Here is a 16,350-nt window from a genome sequence, read left to right as displayed (position 1 = left end):
GTAATTCCTAAATCTGTTTCTATTGATAATTTTTTTCCTTCTGAGTTATGATCTTTTCCTGTTTTTTCATTTGCCTGGTAATTTTTTATCAGATGCTTAGTATTGTAAATTTTACATTGTTGGATATATTTTTTACTGTATTCCTATAAGGAATACTGGATTTTTGTTCAGGCATGCAGTTAAGTTACTTAGGATCAGTTTGATCCTTTTGAGGTTTGCTTTCACTTTTTTTTTATTAGAGCAGGTTCAGACAAGTGTTAAGAGTTTAGACTTAATTTCTGTTCACTACTACTGAGGACTTGGAGAAGTGAAGTGAAGTCGCTCAGTCATGTCAGACTCTTTGCAACCCCATGGACTGTAGCCTACCAGGATCCCCAGTCCATGGGATTTTCCAGGCAAGAATACTGGAGTGGGTTGCCATTTCCTTCTCCAGGGGATCTTCCTGACCCAGGGATCGAACCCAGGTCTCCCGCATTGTAGGCAGACTCTTTGCAGTCTGAGCTACCAGGGAAGCCCTGAGGACTTGGAGAAGGAAATGGCAACCCACTCCAGTATTCTTGCCTGGAGAATTCCCATGGACAGAGGATCCTGGCGGGCTACAGTCCATGGTGTCTCAGAAAGTAGGACATGACTAAGCAACTAACATATACACACACTACTGAGGACTCCACACAATGCTCTGTGTATTACAAGATCTTTCTCTTACATTTTGTTGCTGTTGTTGTTTTTCTAATGTCCTTCTATTTGGGATAATGGAGATGTAAACTATTTCTAGCTCTGGATAACCTCCAGGAACTGTTTTACTCTATAAAATCAGATACACGTGATCTTCTATTCTAGAAAATGGTCTTAGATTGCTTCTCTGCTAATTTTCTCTTCATTTTCTTTGTTCTCTATTTATGAGAACTTCAGAGTCAGACACTGAAATTTTTTAATTGACTCTTGAATTTTTTAATATTTTTTAATATTGCCTCTTCTATTTTCTATCTTTTGCTCTTTTTGTTCTATTTTTGCAAGACTTTCTCAACTTTGTTTTCCAAAGCAACACCTGAATTTCTAATTTTTTTGATCATTAGATTTTAAATTTCCAAGAGATATTTCTTATTCTACTATCATCATTTCTTGCATTATCTTGCAACCTGAACTTGTTTTCCAAACTCAATACTTCTCTTATTTTTTAGGATATTCACTATAGTTTAAATTTTTTTCTCCTCTCATTAATTTATTAAGCAAATATTTAGTGGTAACAAGCCATGTATCAGACACTGATCTCTCAAAACAAAGACCCTGCTCTCTTGAAGGTGAAAGTCAGTGATAGGCAGGCATTAAAAAACTAAAAATCACATTTTATTAAAATGTTGGTTGGTAATGAGTGCTACGAGAAGCCCCTCCACCAAACACTCTCACTTGCTCACTGCACTCCACCCATACCACCCTTTCTTCAGTTTGTTCAAGTTTCTTTTTCTCCTTCCCTTTCTATACACTGTTTTCTATACTCAAAATATTCTTCCTTATCCTGTTGAGCACTATATCTTCCGTGTATCTCATGTCCTAGCCCTACCATCAGTTTTCCAAGCTCACTACACTTTCTATTCCATTCATAACATTTATCAAAACTTGTAATGTTGCTTACTTACCATATAATAGCCACTCATGCTTCTTCCTTGTCAAGTGAGCCTGATTTTGTTCAGGTGTCGCTATAGCCAGGGACTTCAGAGAAGGTAGGGCCTGGCCCCAGCCAGGGGTGATTCTGGATTAGTCTAACCAAATCATGATAATTCCATACTATTACCAGTGATGGCTTAGGAAAGAATGCGTGACCCAATTCTGATCAGTGGGTCACATATCAAAGGAAGTCTGTTATGTGAAGCTGGAGAAAGTTTGCTCTTATAAAGAGACTAAAAGAATAGATAGTCCTGTTCTCAGCCTCTGGGACATTGCTTTACTTAAGAATGTGGTATCTTTCACTACTGTAGTCATCTTTCAACAGTAGGAGTGCTAACCCACAGAGAGCAGAAAGATAAAAATAAGCTGACTTTTGATGATATCACTGAGCCACTAAATTAGTCCTGTCTTCATGCTTCTTTATGTTCCAATGAGCTCTACTTGAGAAATCTACTAGATAATGAGCTTCAAACACCAAAGAGACATCAACATAAGGAGTGATGAATTAAGTAACACTAACTTGGAAAACAAAGAGTAAATGAGAAAAATGAATATAACGTAATGGTTATATGTTCTGACACAGCAAAATCATAAAATAAAATTGGAGAACTGTGATGGCACGTATAAAACTTCTGTTACTAATTCTTCTTTTCAACTTATTTTTTAATTGGAGAAAAACTGCTATACAGTGTTGTGTTGGTTTCTGCCATACGACAATGCAAATCAGCCATAATTATGCATCTATCACCTCCCTCTTGAGCCTCCCTACTAATTCTTAAAACAGTTTGTTCAACAGTTTTCTGCAATCATAATTGATGGTGGTAATATTCACATTATTGTCTGATACAGTTGCATGTATTAAGTGGGATAATGCAGAATTTGAAGATACTTAATTCCATTATATAATGTTGAAGATATAATTTTTCTTTCATACTTCTGTCTATTAAAATGGTCCAGAAACAACAGCCAACCCAGTTGGCCTCCCTAGGCCCAAACTGTCTTCTTAAATACCATTTTCCACGAAGAGAAATCAGGGATTCTTTTAGACACTGCTTATTTCAAGTGTGGGATAGGAAATAAACATGACGAACCAAGAACATTTTGACCTACCAGAAGATAAGAAAGCTATCAAACACTACTAGAGGTAATTTCAAAAGGACTCAGGAGCCAACTTGAAAAGGCTTTCATTGCCAATGATGGGAATTTTCAATAAGGATAAGAATTTTCAGTAAGGATAAGAATTACAACAAGCTCATAAGTTCATAATATTTTTTAAAATTAATTCATAATCTTCAGAGGATGAGAGGAAACCCAAAATTATCTTGAAAACTGGTAAATAAAATGAAAGGGTAAAGTTTTTTATTCTGCCTTTCCTATGTGAACTACCATATGAGGTCACTAAATAGTAAATAAGGAAAGTAGCACTACATAAAATTAATCAAGCTAATAAATGAAAACAAAATGACATAATTAGAATATCACCATTTTCAATCCCAGAGATATTAATGGGTCCCAGCAATGAGTATCAATAACTGCTAAGTGAAAATGAAAGTGACTCAGTCATGTTCGACTCTTTGTGACCCCATGGACTAGCCCATGGAATTCTCCGGGCCAGAATACTGCAGGGGGTAGCCTTTCCCTTCTCCAGGGGATCTTCCCAACCCAGGGATCAAACACAGGTCTCCCACATTGCTGGCAGATTCTTTACCCACTGAACCAGAAGGGAAGTCCAAGAATACTGGAGTGGGTAGCCTTTCCCTTCTCCAGCAGATCTTCCCAACCCAAGAATCGAACCAGAGTCTCCTGCATTGCAGGCGGATTCTTTACCAGCTGAGTCTGTTAACATCACCAAAAGAAACAACCAAATGTTAGATGCCTCCAAATGAAGAACACAGCACCACCTATAGCCTTGACAAAAGTATTAATTCTCAACCTGGTCACATCTCAATATCCCTGTCAATTTGTAGAAAACATAGGAGCAGTGTGTGGAAGGGCACCATGCACAATTTCCAGACTGCGGAAAACCCACATGTCCAAAGGTCCAGATCTGTCAATATATCACCTGCAAGTAAAAATTAGAGACGTAAGGGAAACCTGTAGATTCAAGAAAACTTAAGACAGAGATTTTTATAATGGGCAAGACTAAACTATAGTGTTTAAAAATACACTGTTGGGTGATAAAACCATACGAAATATAAGGAAGTCATTACTATACAATCTAGGATGTCTAGTGTGGTCATTTGTTATATTGGCAGCCCCTAATGAATCACAACTCATGGTATTCATGACTGTGGAGTTCCTTCTTCTTGCATCTAAATGGGCCCTGAGATTTGCCTTAACCAATAGAATATGGTAGAGTAATACTGTGCTGTTCCAAGGCTAAGCCATAAAAAGCTCTGGTCTTTGCTTTCTTGCAAACTCTGACCTAGCACTTTGTTTTTTTAGTAAAGAAAAATAGCTAGTTTTATTCAAATTTATTTGGCACTAGGGGCAGAATATATCCTTAGACCATAAAGGAGAATAATTCTCTGCTCCACAATCTGGAAACTTTTAAATAGTATTTTCCATCACGAGATCTATTCTTTTCATTTGTCTCTCAGATGAGTAACGTAAAATAATAATAAAAAAATTTTGTTGACCCTCCTCAAAAATCAATCTTGATGTTTCTTCTGTTGAAGGAACTGTGCTGTCAACAGTCAGCTGTCAATCCATGAGGCAGCTGTAATTAGGATGGAGAATCTGACCGTGGGGAATGACTTCATTTTTTTTTAACTTGAAGATAATTGCTTTAAGAGTCATGTTGTGTTGGTTTCTGCTGTCCAACGTGAATCACTCATAACTACACATATATATTCCCTCACTCTTGAGCCTCCCTCCTCCCCCATCCCATCCCTTTAGATTGTCACAGGGCCCCAGGCTGGGCTCCCTGTGTTAAGCAGCAGCTTCCCACTAGCTATCTATTTTACATATTGACCTAGCATTTTAAAATTCAGGACCCTGTTGAAGAGACCAGTTTCTTTAGGACTGAACAACAATCACTGGGAATAGTTTTGGGGTTTTTTTGGAAGATGGCTACTGAAGCTTTTTCCATTTCTTAACCTGGGTGATGGCTACAGGATATTCAGCTTATAATGATGCACTAAGCTATGCATTTGTTTATATGGTTTTGGAGCCTATGTTTTATTTTGAAATAAAAAATGGTTTTAAGAAAAAGAAAAAAGTCCCCATGGTTTGGCATGGAGATCTTTACTCTTCTTCCAAAATTCCTTTGGACTGTGGACTTTTTATTTATTTATTTTTAGACTATGGACTTTTTAAAAAGCACTCAAGGCTCCTAGTTTAAAACTTATGATTTATTCTAATCTATCCACAGCAACATCCAAACACATCAAGCAGAGAAATATAAACTTCTTTGGATCTTAGATCTTGCAATGTGTAAAACCAAATTAATTTCTTTCATATATAAATCTTTTCTTCACTCCTGTGAGAAAAAACATATAGTACCAAAAAAAGAGGCACTTTTATAAACTGGCTTGCATTTTCTTACTGGCAGCAACTTGCTGGTCTCTTTTAAAATGAGTTTTCCAGCTTCAAAGGAGAAAATGTGTATTACATTTGGGATTGTGTGTGTGTGTATGTTTTAGTTTGGAACTGTTAGAATTTTAGCCCTCGTGTCACGTTTTACTAAAGTGCTTTAAAACAGATTGTAGCAGATGAAATGTGCTCTTTTGTTCTCTTGTCTTCCTTTTCATTATTATCCTCACCTCTGACTTCATTTTCCATTTCACAAGGCAAACTGCTGTAGGTATCTTTTTTCTTAAAATGGTGTTAGCTAGCTTCACGGACAAAAGAAAAGAAAATAAAATTTCTGATTAAGGGATCAAAATTCACTGCCATACAGCACATAAAAATATTTTGTAGAACTTTCACAGTCCATTTACTTTGATTGAATTAGAAACTACTGTCACAAATTGTGCTCCTGCTATTGCACTTCTTACCTGGGAATCCAGTTCAGATAATCTCCCCCCAAAGAATAACAGTAAAACCACAATCAGTTCAATAGTTCACAGCAAGATAAATGAATAAAAATCACTATGGTCATCATAGGAGTTACTAGTATAAAAAATAAATAAATAAATAAAATTTTAAAATCATTATCACCATCCTAGGAGTTTCTATTACTAAAGCTCTCTTGAGGAAGCAGTTTTCTGGTAGCAAATGTCCATAAGAGAAAAATGTGTTTCATCAAGACCAGATCTTGATTTAGCATCTGACTCTATGAATTCATCAAAGCATGAATTGGGACTCAAGAGGGAAGACCACTCTTTCTTCCACAAGTACAGGAGAAAACGCTGGTTTGTCTCAGCCAAGTATCCTTATTTTTAATGAGATTTCTTAGATTAAGAAACTCAACTCACATTAAATTCTTAAAGTCTTGATTTCCATTCACAAAGACTAAAGGTAGCAGAAAGTAATAGTTGCCACCAGAAATTCCCAATCTGCAATAATTTCCCTAACGCAAAACTCCTGCTAGCTTCATTAGTAGATTGATATTTTTAAAATTAAGGTATAATTTAAATGTATATAATCAATAAACATTCTTGCATTATTTATACCAGGTCCTCTTGTCCTTTTCTCCCATCCCTGCTATTTCCACCTGAGGCACCGCAATTGCTCACTTCTTAGAAGAGCTCATTCATTTCTACAAATTAGGAACTGAGATAAATACTCATGCTATAATTCTTACCCACTTCCTACTTTATTTGTATTAATTTTTCTTACAGGGGATCTACGAAGGCGCTACACTGAGTGTACTGGCTAATATGCTTTGGCTATAACAGAAAACAATTATATTAGTTAGAAAGAGTTTGACTGTGAATAACAGTGATAGCACAGGGAACACTGGCTTAAGTAAGATAGAAGTTTATCTCTCCCTTGTTATGGTCCAGAGGTAAGTAGTCCAAGGCTGGTATGGAAGTTCTACTACATGAAGTCTTCAGGACCTGGGCTCCTTTTGTCCACTTCATTTTGCATGAATTCCTTCTTAAAGGACACCCCATAGTCCAAGACGGCTTCTCCAGTCATGTTCACAATCAAGCCAGCAGTGTGGAGGACAGCGGAAAGAAAGGCACACCCTTTACTTTTAAGATCACTTTCTGGGGATCACATACAACACTTCCACCTACATCCCATGAGCCAAAACTCACACGACCCTATCTAGTTGCAAAGGAGACTCCAACTAGGTATCTTTATTCTAGGAGTTCATGTGGCCAGCTAATACTTGGAGCTTCCATCATTTTAAAAAGCAAGAGAGTATTATATTAGGGCATAACTAGCAGTCTCTACCAGCCCAACTTGTATCTCTCATAGCAAGAAGTACCCAAAAGTAGGGCAGGCAGTCAGTGAGGTTTGTTGGGCTCCAACTTCTCTCTGAGGCTGCCTCTGCCTGGCACGGCTCCATGTGTTGCCTCTGTCTTAAACTAGCTCCCTTCCTGCCCCTCAAGACAAAAACAGCAGTTCTAGGCATCATATTTCAGATGCAACAAAATCCAAAAGAAGAGGAGGAAGGATGTATCTCTTCCTTCTGTCCCCTTTTGAAAAGGGAAGAAAATTTTCTTAGAGGCAGCTGGTAAAGTTCCCTTAAAGTCTCAGTGGCCAGATTTCATCATAATCCCATGCTTTGAATATAACTGATGCTTGAACATCACGGTGGGGGGGGGGATGGGTGTGAGGGGTGCCCACCCTCCACACAGTTGGCTCTCCATATATTCCTTGGTAACAGCAGTTCCTCTGTATCTGTGATTCCACATGCTCAGATTCAACCAACTGTGAATCATGCAGTACTGTAACATTTACTACGGAAAAAAATCTTACGTGTCCGTGAGTTCAAACCAGTGTTGTTCAAGGGTCAACACTGACCCTTGAAGTCAAGAGTTGCCGTCACTGACAAGAAGACACCACCATGATAGGCAGGGACCCAGCAGCACCCACCTCTCAGAAGCCATAAGTGGGGCTAACCTCTCTGAAACAGAGGGCTGCACAGAGGTTCAGCACCCTAACAAAAGGGGGTTCTGTTATGAAAGAGGAATGGGGAAAGGAGGTGGGGGTGGCATCTAACAGTATCTACCACACTCTGCATCCTAAAGTTCCATACAGTTGACCTTTGAACAACACAGGTATGAACTCTGTGGGTCCACTTATTTTTTTCAGTAGTAAATACTATAGCACTACACGATCCATAGCTGACCGAATCTAGGGATGTGGATCCATGCTCAGTGAGGAACCACAGTTATGAGGGCCTACTCTAAGTTATATGCAGATTTTCGACAGCACAGAGGGTCTGCACCCTTAACATTCATGTTGTCAAGGGTCAGCTATACTATTACTAGAGATAAACTGATCTCTAAGATCAGACCAGTTCTTATACCCACCTCCTACCAACAAACTACAAGTGAAGAAAAAGCAAATGTGTAGACTAGTAACTACACATCTAGGTTGCGTAGACCACAAACTTCCTAGTGTCCACTCACCTGCTCTAGGCAGACTTTTCACTCCAGGCCTACAATCAGCATGAATTTCACATTTCAGTTGCCTGAGTTAGCCCTTATGGTATAAATAGGAGAAAATTCCCCTGAGAGAAATACATGTTGTTTTTAAATTGAAGCTCATGTCTTACTTTACAAGCATCAGATCCCTTATGAGAATTTCAGAAGAAGCTGCTTTAAGGTTCACTATGGCTGATGATGCAATAATAAGTCTAGGAAAAGAACGGTTTTCCTGACTATCTGCTGCAGGCCTGGAGGTGTCCTCCAGTATTCTCCCACCCCCACCAAGAACCCATGTATCCTTCAATTCTCAGCTACAGCACTGAATTTCCAGTGCTTTTCTGGCCCTCCACGGGACATATGTGGGAGAGTTTTCAAGTTTGTTTTCTTTTGATTCATTAACAATTCAACGGCAATTTTTTTAAGGAAACAAAATTATTGCCTTAACAGGAAAACACTGTTTTTGGAAGCTGTAGTTCACTTTTAGGCATACCAAAAGTTTGAAAGGAAAAGAAAACAAGCCAGAAAAAGAAAAAAGTGCCATAAAATGACCACTGATGCCTGCATTATATGAGCTTTCTTTTTCCTTAAAGAAAAACCCTTTTAGGTCACTACTAAAAAGCATTTCTGAAGGTTAGCAGATGACACCACCCATGTGATTACAAATTGATCTTAGTATTATTTATGAATAGCATCATTTTATCAAGGGACGTTACTCAAAGACTTATAGACACTATCCTCAAAATGTATTCTGTCCTTAAGAAACATGAGTCAGTAATTTTCAAAACTAACACCTTTAGAGACAAACACCTTTAACACTTCTTACATCCCTTTACCTAGAGATTGACTACATCCTAAGAAATAAATTACTTTTGAAATATCTGTGTGACAGAGATCACTATCAACACAAAGTTTTGAGGCACACACACCAAATAGCAACTGTTAAATGATTTGCTGAAAAGCCAGTGCGGATTCAGAATCATCAGCCTACTAAAATACAGCTGCTCACAACACGTACAAGATTAAGTTAACAAAATTCACTGCAAATGTATTGACTAGTTATTCTCCATGTTGGCAAAGTTTATTAAGCTTGAAGGAAAGTTATTGTCTCAGCTACAGGAGCTTTCAAATCCATACTATTTCCCTGGCAGCTACTTTATGAGAAACAGGTCATAAAATTGTGTTTAAACTTTACCATCATACTTTCAATTGTTCTGTTTATGATTAAATCAAAGCTTGAGAATATTAAGGATGGGCAAAGCAGCGGAGACAGGGTTATGGTTTTTTTTCAGGGATCTGGAGCTTCAAAATCGTCAGGAAATCACAGCCTCATGACCTTCTTTTGCTCATGCACTAACAATTCACAACACCATGCATTTTTCCAGGGCTGTTTTCTCTTTTTGGCAAGACTAGTATTCTCAAACGAGGAGACTTCTCATTTTCTCTGGAGGTACTCTAACTTTAACTCTTCTCTTGCCTCCACCCCTACATATTTTGAAAGTGCCCTCCCAAACAATGAGGAGGTATAATATAACAAGACTAGAGGATGGAATGACTGTTACACAGTCTGTTATAGTTTTAATGTATTCAGAACACATTTATTACCAATCCTTCCTGTGCACTAGCTATCTTATATTTTTGTATGTGTAATAATTTGATTTCAGAATGAAAAAAGTAACACATTTTCTTATCACATGAGTACAATGCTAGCATCAGCAGCATGGTAACCATGAAGTCTTCTTCAAGCAAGTTAACCCCTCATATGGCTGGACTTCCAATGATTACCGTGGATGGCCACGCTACAACTTTATGTGTTCCTAAGCTTTTCAGTGAAATACGGTTTTATAAAATAAATGCCAGAAATCTATTTTGCTAATAACTAAATGCAAGCCCCTTCTCACAATGTTCTATTACATTGTTCTTTCAGTCCCCTACACACTGATATCAACAACAAGCCTGTAACCAAATTTGTAAGACTAAGGCACACTTGGTTCAGCTTTTTTTTGTAATATAAATAAATCATCCATCTTTTCCCCCATGTTAAATAAACAGCAAAGGAATACTTGACCAAGTTTTGCTCCCTGACAGTATGGGCTGTTGGTGATCATCTACCTCTGAAAGCAGCAGAGCAGAAGTCTGGAAAATCAATTAAATTGCTCTCACGTGCCCTGATTTGATATCCGTTTTAAGTGGTTTTCAATGTTGTGGTAACTGCAAGCAAATACGGAATAAGCACACTAAATAAATCCTTTCCTCTTAGGAAATGGTTCAGGGGCCGGAAAGAGGTATCAGAAAGAACTTAATTTTTTTTAAACAGAATTTAGGATAAAACCTAGAGTATAATATCTAGTTTAGCAGGTATTTCTAAAGCCAGAAAAATATAAATTCACGAGCTAACCAACTGTTAGGTAGTGGTTGTCGGCAAGGTTTGTGGGGAGGGAAGAGAAAGAGGCCAGTTTCACCCAGGAGATAAATAGTCATGATTTCCTGCAGTTTCAGCTCAGTCTGGGTTTTATTTTCTTCTGCCTCACACTCTTTACTGTATCACTGTTTCCCTGAAAGTCTCTCAAGTGAGTTTCTCTCCGTCTACAACTTCAGCCACTGTTACACAACACGCGTGTTCCTCTTTTGCCTGCCCGCCCCCCTCGCCCCTCGCCTCCCCTCCGGGAAGGGAACAACCTGGCAGCGGAATGACAGTGGCCTTCCTGCCTCTGATGAAACCATCCCACAAGTGACATTATGAAGCTCCCACTGAAGCTGTGGCCGACGCTGCATTTTACAGAACCCGGCCAATGTCACCAGGAGGGGAATTCAGCGCAAGAGGCCGGGAATCCCCAGGGAAATCTCTAGAAGCGAGGGGTATCCCCCCTGTTCTCTTTTCGGCTGGTTCAGAAAGGGCTCAGAACTCTGTGCCATGCCGGGTACAGGGGGACGAGGTGTTGCTGCGCCGGGGGCGGGGGTTGGGGTGTGCAGAACAGACACGGAAGACCGCAGGGTGGAGGAAACGGGGGTGGTCCCCCTCTCCGCAGCCGGCACCTGCATTTCCCAACCTTCCGGCGGCGCAGCCGAAGCATCCCGAGCCTGTGTGCCCTGGACCCGCGCACCCCACCCCGACCAGGGAGCGCGGGCGAGCTGCCCTCCGGCGGGGGGACCCCTGGCTGGGGAGGGGCGGTGCGCCCCGGTCATCCCCGCATCCGCGGCTCTTGAGCCGGCCGTGGAGGGCAGGAGCGCGGCGGGTACCCCGCGGGTTACCCGCTCCGGGACCTGTGCCCGGGCGTCCAGCCTGGCCCCAGGCTCCGAGCGGACCCGTCGCGCTCCCGGGAAGCCCGCGGCGGGCGTACCTCGGATGTAGGCGCACTTGCTCTCGTCCAGCTGGCTGGAGGCCGAGCCACCCATGGTGACGGTGCCGGAGGATGCGGAGCGCCGCGGCTGCCGGGGCGGGAGGGACTGACGCTCCCGACGGCGCCCGCTGCCCGCTCCTGGAAGTTGGTGCGACGGCGATCCGGACTCTGCAATTAAAGGGCAAACTTCCTCCGAGAGGCGCGGCCTGCCGGGGCGCCTCCTCCGGGTCCTCGCCCTCTGAGGATCTGTGGGCCGGCCCGGAGCTGTCTTCCCGCCCTCGCTCCAGGGGTGAGCTCCGAGGGGATGGCGGGTCTGGAAGGACTTTTCTTCTCTTCACTGGCTTCTTATTTTCACCTTGGGGTCAGAGAACAGTTTCCCTGGTGACCGGACACCTCTGAGGCTGGAACCCTCGCCCTCACCTCTCAGGAGGTGGAGGTCAAGGGCCCCTTGCTTTGCACGCCCTGCCCTTTGGTACCAGAAGCAACAGTTCTTCTGGAGCATCACCGGAGAACTTGTTAGAAATGCAAAATCTAGGCACTTTTCTCCTACACACACACACACACACACACACACACACAGCCTCACCGAAGAGCTTGTTAGAAATGCAAAATCTAGACACTTTTCTCCTACAAACACACACACACACACACACACACACACACACAGCCTCACCGAAGAACTTGTTAGAAATGCAAAATCTAGGCACTTTTCTCCTACAAACACACACACACACACACACACACACACACAGAGCCTCACCAAAGAGCTTGTTAGAAATGCAAAATCTAGACACTTTTCTCCTACAAACACACACACACACACACACACACACACACACACATCCTCACCGAAGAACTTGTTAGAAATGCAAAATCTAGGCACTTTTCCCCTACACACACACACACACACACACACACACACACACACAGCCTCCCAGTTAGAAACTGTGGGAGTGGGGCCCAGCAGTCTGATTTCATGGGCTCTCCAGGTAATTCTGAGGCCTGCTGATGTTTGAGAACCAAAGGTAAACTGTACCTTCCTGCAGCCTAGAAGTTGAACTAAGGAGGCAGTTAAGTCAATTTAAAGGATTTATTAAAGCGTCTGCCTCCAATGTGGGAGACCTGGGTTGGATCCCTGGATCCAGAAGATCCCCTGGAGAAGCAAATGGTAACCCACTTCAGTATTCTTGCCTGGAGAACCATGGACGGAGGAGCCTGGTAGGCTACAGTCCACGGGGTTGCAAAGAGTCGGGACACGACTGAGAGACTTCACTCACATTTACAAAACAAAAGTAGAATCCCGGATGAAGACAACAAACTTAAAGTTACCAGGGGATAGGGGGCGGATCCTTTCAGGGGATGGATCCAGGGGAAGATCCCCTGGATAAGGGAAAGGTTACCCACTCCATTATTCTGGCCTGGAGAATTCCATGGACTGTACTGTCCATGGGGCTGCAAAGAGTCAGACACAGCTGAGCGACTTTCACTCACACACACACACAGTGGGGTTGGGAGAGTGGCACTGACACATACACATGACTATGTATAAAAAAGGTAACTAACAAGAACCTACTGTATAGCACAGGGAACTCTACTCAATACTCTATATGGGAAAAGAATCTATAAAAAAGAGTGAATACATGTACCTGTATAACTGATACACTTTATCTGTATAACTGATACACCTGAAACTAACACAACATTGTAAATCAACTATATGGCCAATAAAAATTTAAAAATAAGAAGAAGTCCAGCCAAGGAGGGAGTGGAGGATGAAGGGGAAAAAAAGAGAAATAGAAAAAAATAGGGAGAACCTAAGGTTGGATCCTACAATAGGCTCGCAGTCCAGCGGCTTCTTGAGATTTGATCAAAATCTGCTCTTGCATCTTTAGATTCCCTTCCTTTCCTTGACAAACTAGAAATAGCTCATTAGAAAGGGCACTTGTTCTTTTCCCACAACCACTGTTTAGCTTGGCAGCTTCTCCCAAACAAGAACCAGCTTGGTAGAAGGGTCACCATTCATCCCTCCCTATTCTTAGCAGTCAGATCTTAGTGACTCTTGCTGACTTAACCTTCAAGGTCCAACGATCTGTTCACACAAGAACCAGGCCTGAGGGGGGCGTTTTTCTCTCCATAGTCACTTATCTAGTGTTCTAACACAACGATTTCTCATACCTCATATCCAGTCTCTCACATCTTATGTTCCAGTCCGTCAGGAAATCCTTTCAAATCGACTTTCAAAATATATCCAGTGTCCAACAATTTCTCATCCTCTCCACAGCTATCAACCCCATCATTTCTCACCTGCATAATTACAAATGCCTCCTAACTGGTCTGTCTCCTTCAGAGAAAAGCCACAAAGTCTGTCACTGACACAAGCCCTGACTTCCTCTCTGCCCTCATCTACCACCCACTCTCCCTCCCCTTCCAGCCCTACTGGCCTTTTTGCACTGCTCGGGCACCCGAGCTCAGGGCCTTTGTTGCACGTGCTCTTTCTTCACCTAGCTTTCTCTTCCCTCAGATAATCCTCATGGCTTCCTTTCCAACCGCCTCACTTCATTCAAATCTCTACTTAAATGCTAATATATCAGAGATGCTTTTCTTAACCCCTGTTTAGATGAACTCCCCCCCCCCCCCAGGCTTCATCCCTCTGCCTCTTCCCCTATTCATATCACCCAGCATCATCTGACATATGTTTCTTCCTGGCTCTCCCCCACTGAAATGGAAATTCCGTGAGGTCGAGATTGTCTTTGTTGATGCTGTTGTTTCTGTTTTTTCTTTCTTAAGAACAGGGATTTTTATGTTCTCTGATAATATGTTCAATGCCTAGAACAGCACCTAGCACATAGTAGGTGCTCAATAGATAACTCTTGAATAAGTGAAGAAATGAAATATAAAATATAAGAATCTGCAATCAACGGAAGCTGTGATCTCAGTGGATCAAGAGCACTTCCAGATAACTATTCACTGATTTGAGGTATTCAGTCTTCAACTCTTTTCTTAATATTCTAGTCAGCTCTTAGTATTAAGTGTATCACATCATATCATTCTTCTCAGAAAAGTAATTCCTTTCATTATACAAATTGATATAATTATACCTTAGAATGCTGTTATTCTTATTAAAGAAAACTAGTTTGGATCTCCTGTCAGTAGAGTTTTAGCTTGTCACCTCTTGTTTGGGAATACACTGAAAAAAGACTGACTATACCAATTTATCATTCTTTGCTCATTTGTAGCATTCACAGAATGAATAAGATACAAGGAAGGATTTTGTGTGGTGTAGTTATTAAGATTTATAACCAGACAGTTCCAGCCTGGAACCTGACCTGAACATGTGACCTGGTCAAGTTTCTTAACTTACCTGTCTTAGTCTCCTTATTTGTTAAACAGAGTTAATAACACCTTCCTCACAGTGTAGTCAAAATTAAATTTTATTGGGTCTGTGAAACACTTAACCTATCCCTAGGAACATAGTAAGTGTTCAGTAAATGGAAATTAGGATTTTTATTATCAGTAAGGACAACAGTGGTCAGAGAGGCAATTTTCGAGAGAAAGTGGATTTTAATTGGACCTTGAAAATCATTGATGTTATATTAAGCAAGAACTTCTGCTCTCTTTTTTCCCCAAACAAATAAAGCTCTTTTTCCCTAATCGGTTTACAGAAAAAATTAAGGAATTCATTATTTTAGTCATAGTATTTAATATTTGCAAATCCTAAGTGGGAATCATTTTATTAATCACACACTAAAAATGAGTCTCCAAGCAATTCGATAGCTTTTTGAACCAGATTCAACTTCATGTGATTCAAATCAGCTAGTTTAGGAAATTTCCTTTGAAATGTTAGTTTTTGTACTGCATCTATATTTATTTGGGGGCTTAAAATACTGTTAAAGACAATTTCTTTCAAGTAAATTTCACATACCATAATGGTTACCTTTTTTAACATCTTTACTGAGATATAATTCACTCAAAGTATCTTTTTTTAAAGGAGCAATTAGTTTAATAGACATTTCGCACCTTGAAAATGTGTGTATGTTTTGGGATTCCTTTGCATGTCATAGAATTACGAACCTCTTGTTTGTCACATTCTCGTTTGACTTACATACTGTAACACCCACTGCATATTAACTGCATTTTGCTTCAGTAGTTTAGTTCAGTTCTCTCACTCTTTGAGACCCCATGGACTGCAGCACGCCAGGTTTCCCTGTCCATCCCCAACTCCCAGAGATTGCTCAAACTCATGTCCATCAAGTCGGTGATGCCATCCAACCATCTCATCCTCCGTCGTCCCTTTCTCCTCCCACCTTCAATCTTTCCCAGCATCAGGGTCTTTTCAAATGAGTCAGTTCTTCGCATCAGGTGGCCCAAGTATTGGGAGTTTCAGCTTCAGCATCAGTCCTTCCAGTGAATACTCAGGACTGATCTCCTTTAGGATGGACTGGTTGGACCTCCTTGCAGTCCAGGGGCTCTCAAGAGTCTTCTCCAACACCACAGTTCAAAAGCATCAATTCTTCGGTGCTCAGCTCTCTGTATAGTCCAACTCTCACATGCATATGACTACTGGAAAAACCATAGCTTTGACCAGATGGACCTTTGTTGGCAAAGTAATGTTTCTGCTTTTTAATATGCTCTAGGTTGGTCACAGCTTTTCTTCCAAGGAGCAAGCATCTTTTAATTTCATGGCTTCAATCACCATCTGCAGTGATTTTGGAGCCCAGAAAAACAGTCTGTCATTGTTTCCATTGTTTCCCAATGTATTTGCCATGAAGTGATGGGACCAGATGCCATGATCTTAATTT

General features: G+C 41.0%; 1 protein-coding gene and 1 long non-coding RNA gene across 2 annotated transcripts in view; both read right to left on the bottom strand.

The window, feature by feature from the left end:
* Positions 1–11,885, bottom strand: part of NIBAN1 (niban apoptosis regulator 1) — a 174,043-nt gene extending 162,158 nt beyond the window's left edge. The window contains exon 1 of the mRNA XM_020870563.2: positions 11,552–11,885. Within this exon, the coding sequence (XP_020726222.2) occupies positions 11,552–11,606 (55 nt within the window). The 5' untranslated portion in view covers positions 11,607–11,885. The remainder of the gene's footprint in view (positions 1–11,551) is intronic.
* LOC139037445 (uncharacterized) lies at positions 1,474–5,788 on the bottom strand. Its single transcript, XR_011490268.1, has 2 exons — positions 5,430–5,788; positions 1,474–3,727 (listed from the first exon to the last, which is right to left on the bottom strand). It is a non-coding gene; the product is annotated as an uncharacterized lncRNA (long non-coding RNA).
* Positions 11,886–16,350: the final 4,465 nt, after the last annotated feature.

This window comes from Odocoileus virginianus, chromosome 11 (genome assembly GCF_023699985.2).
Source record: "Odocoileus virginianus isolate 20LAN1187 ecotype Illinois chromosome 11, Ovbor_1.2, whole genome shotgun sequence".
NCBI lineage: Eukaryota > Metazoa > Chordata > Mammalia > Artiodactyla > Cervidae > Odocoileus > Odocoileus virginianus.
The sequence above is the reverse complement of the archived record's forward strand: the minus strand, read 5'-3'. Positions and strand labels throughout refer to the sequence as shown.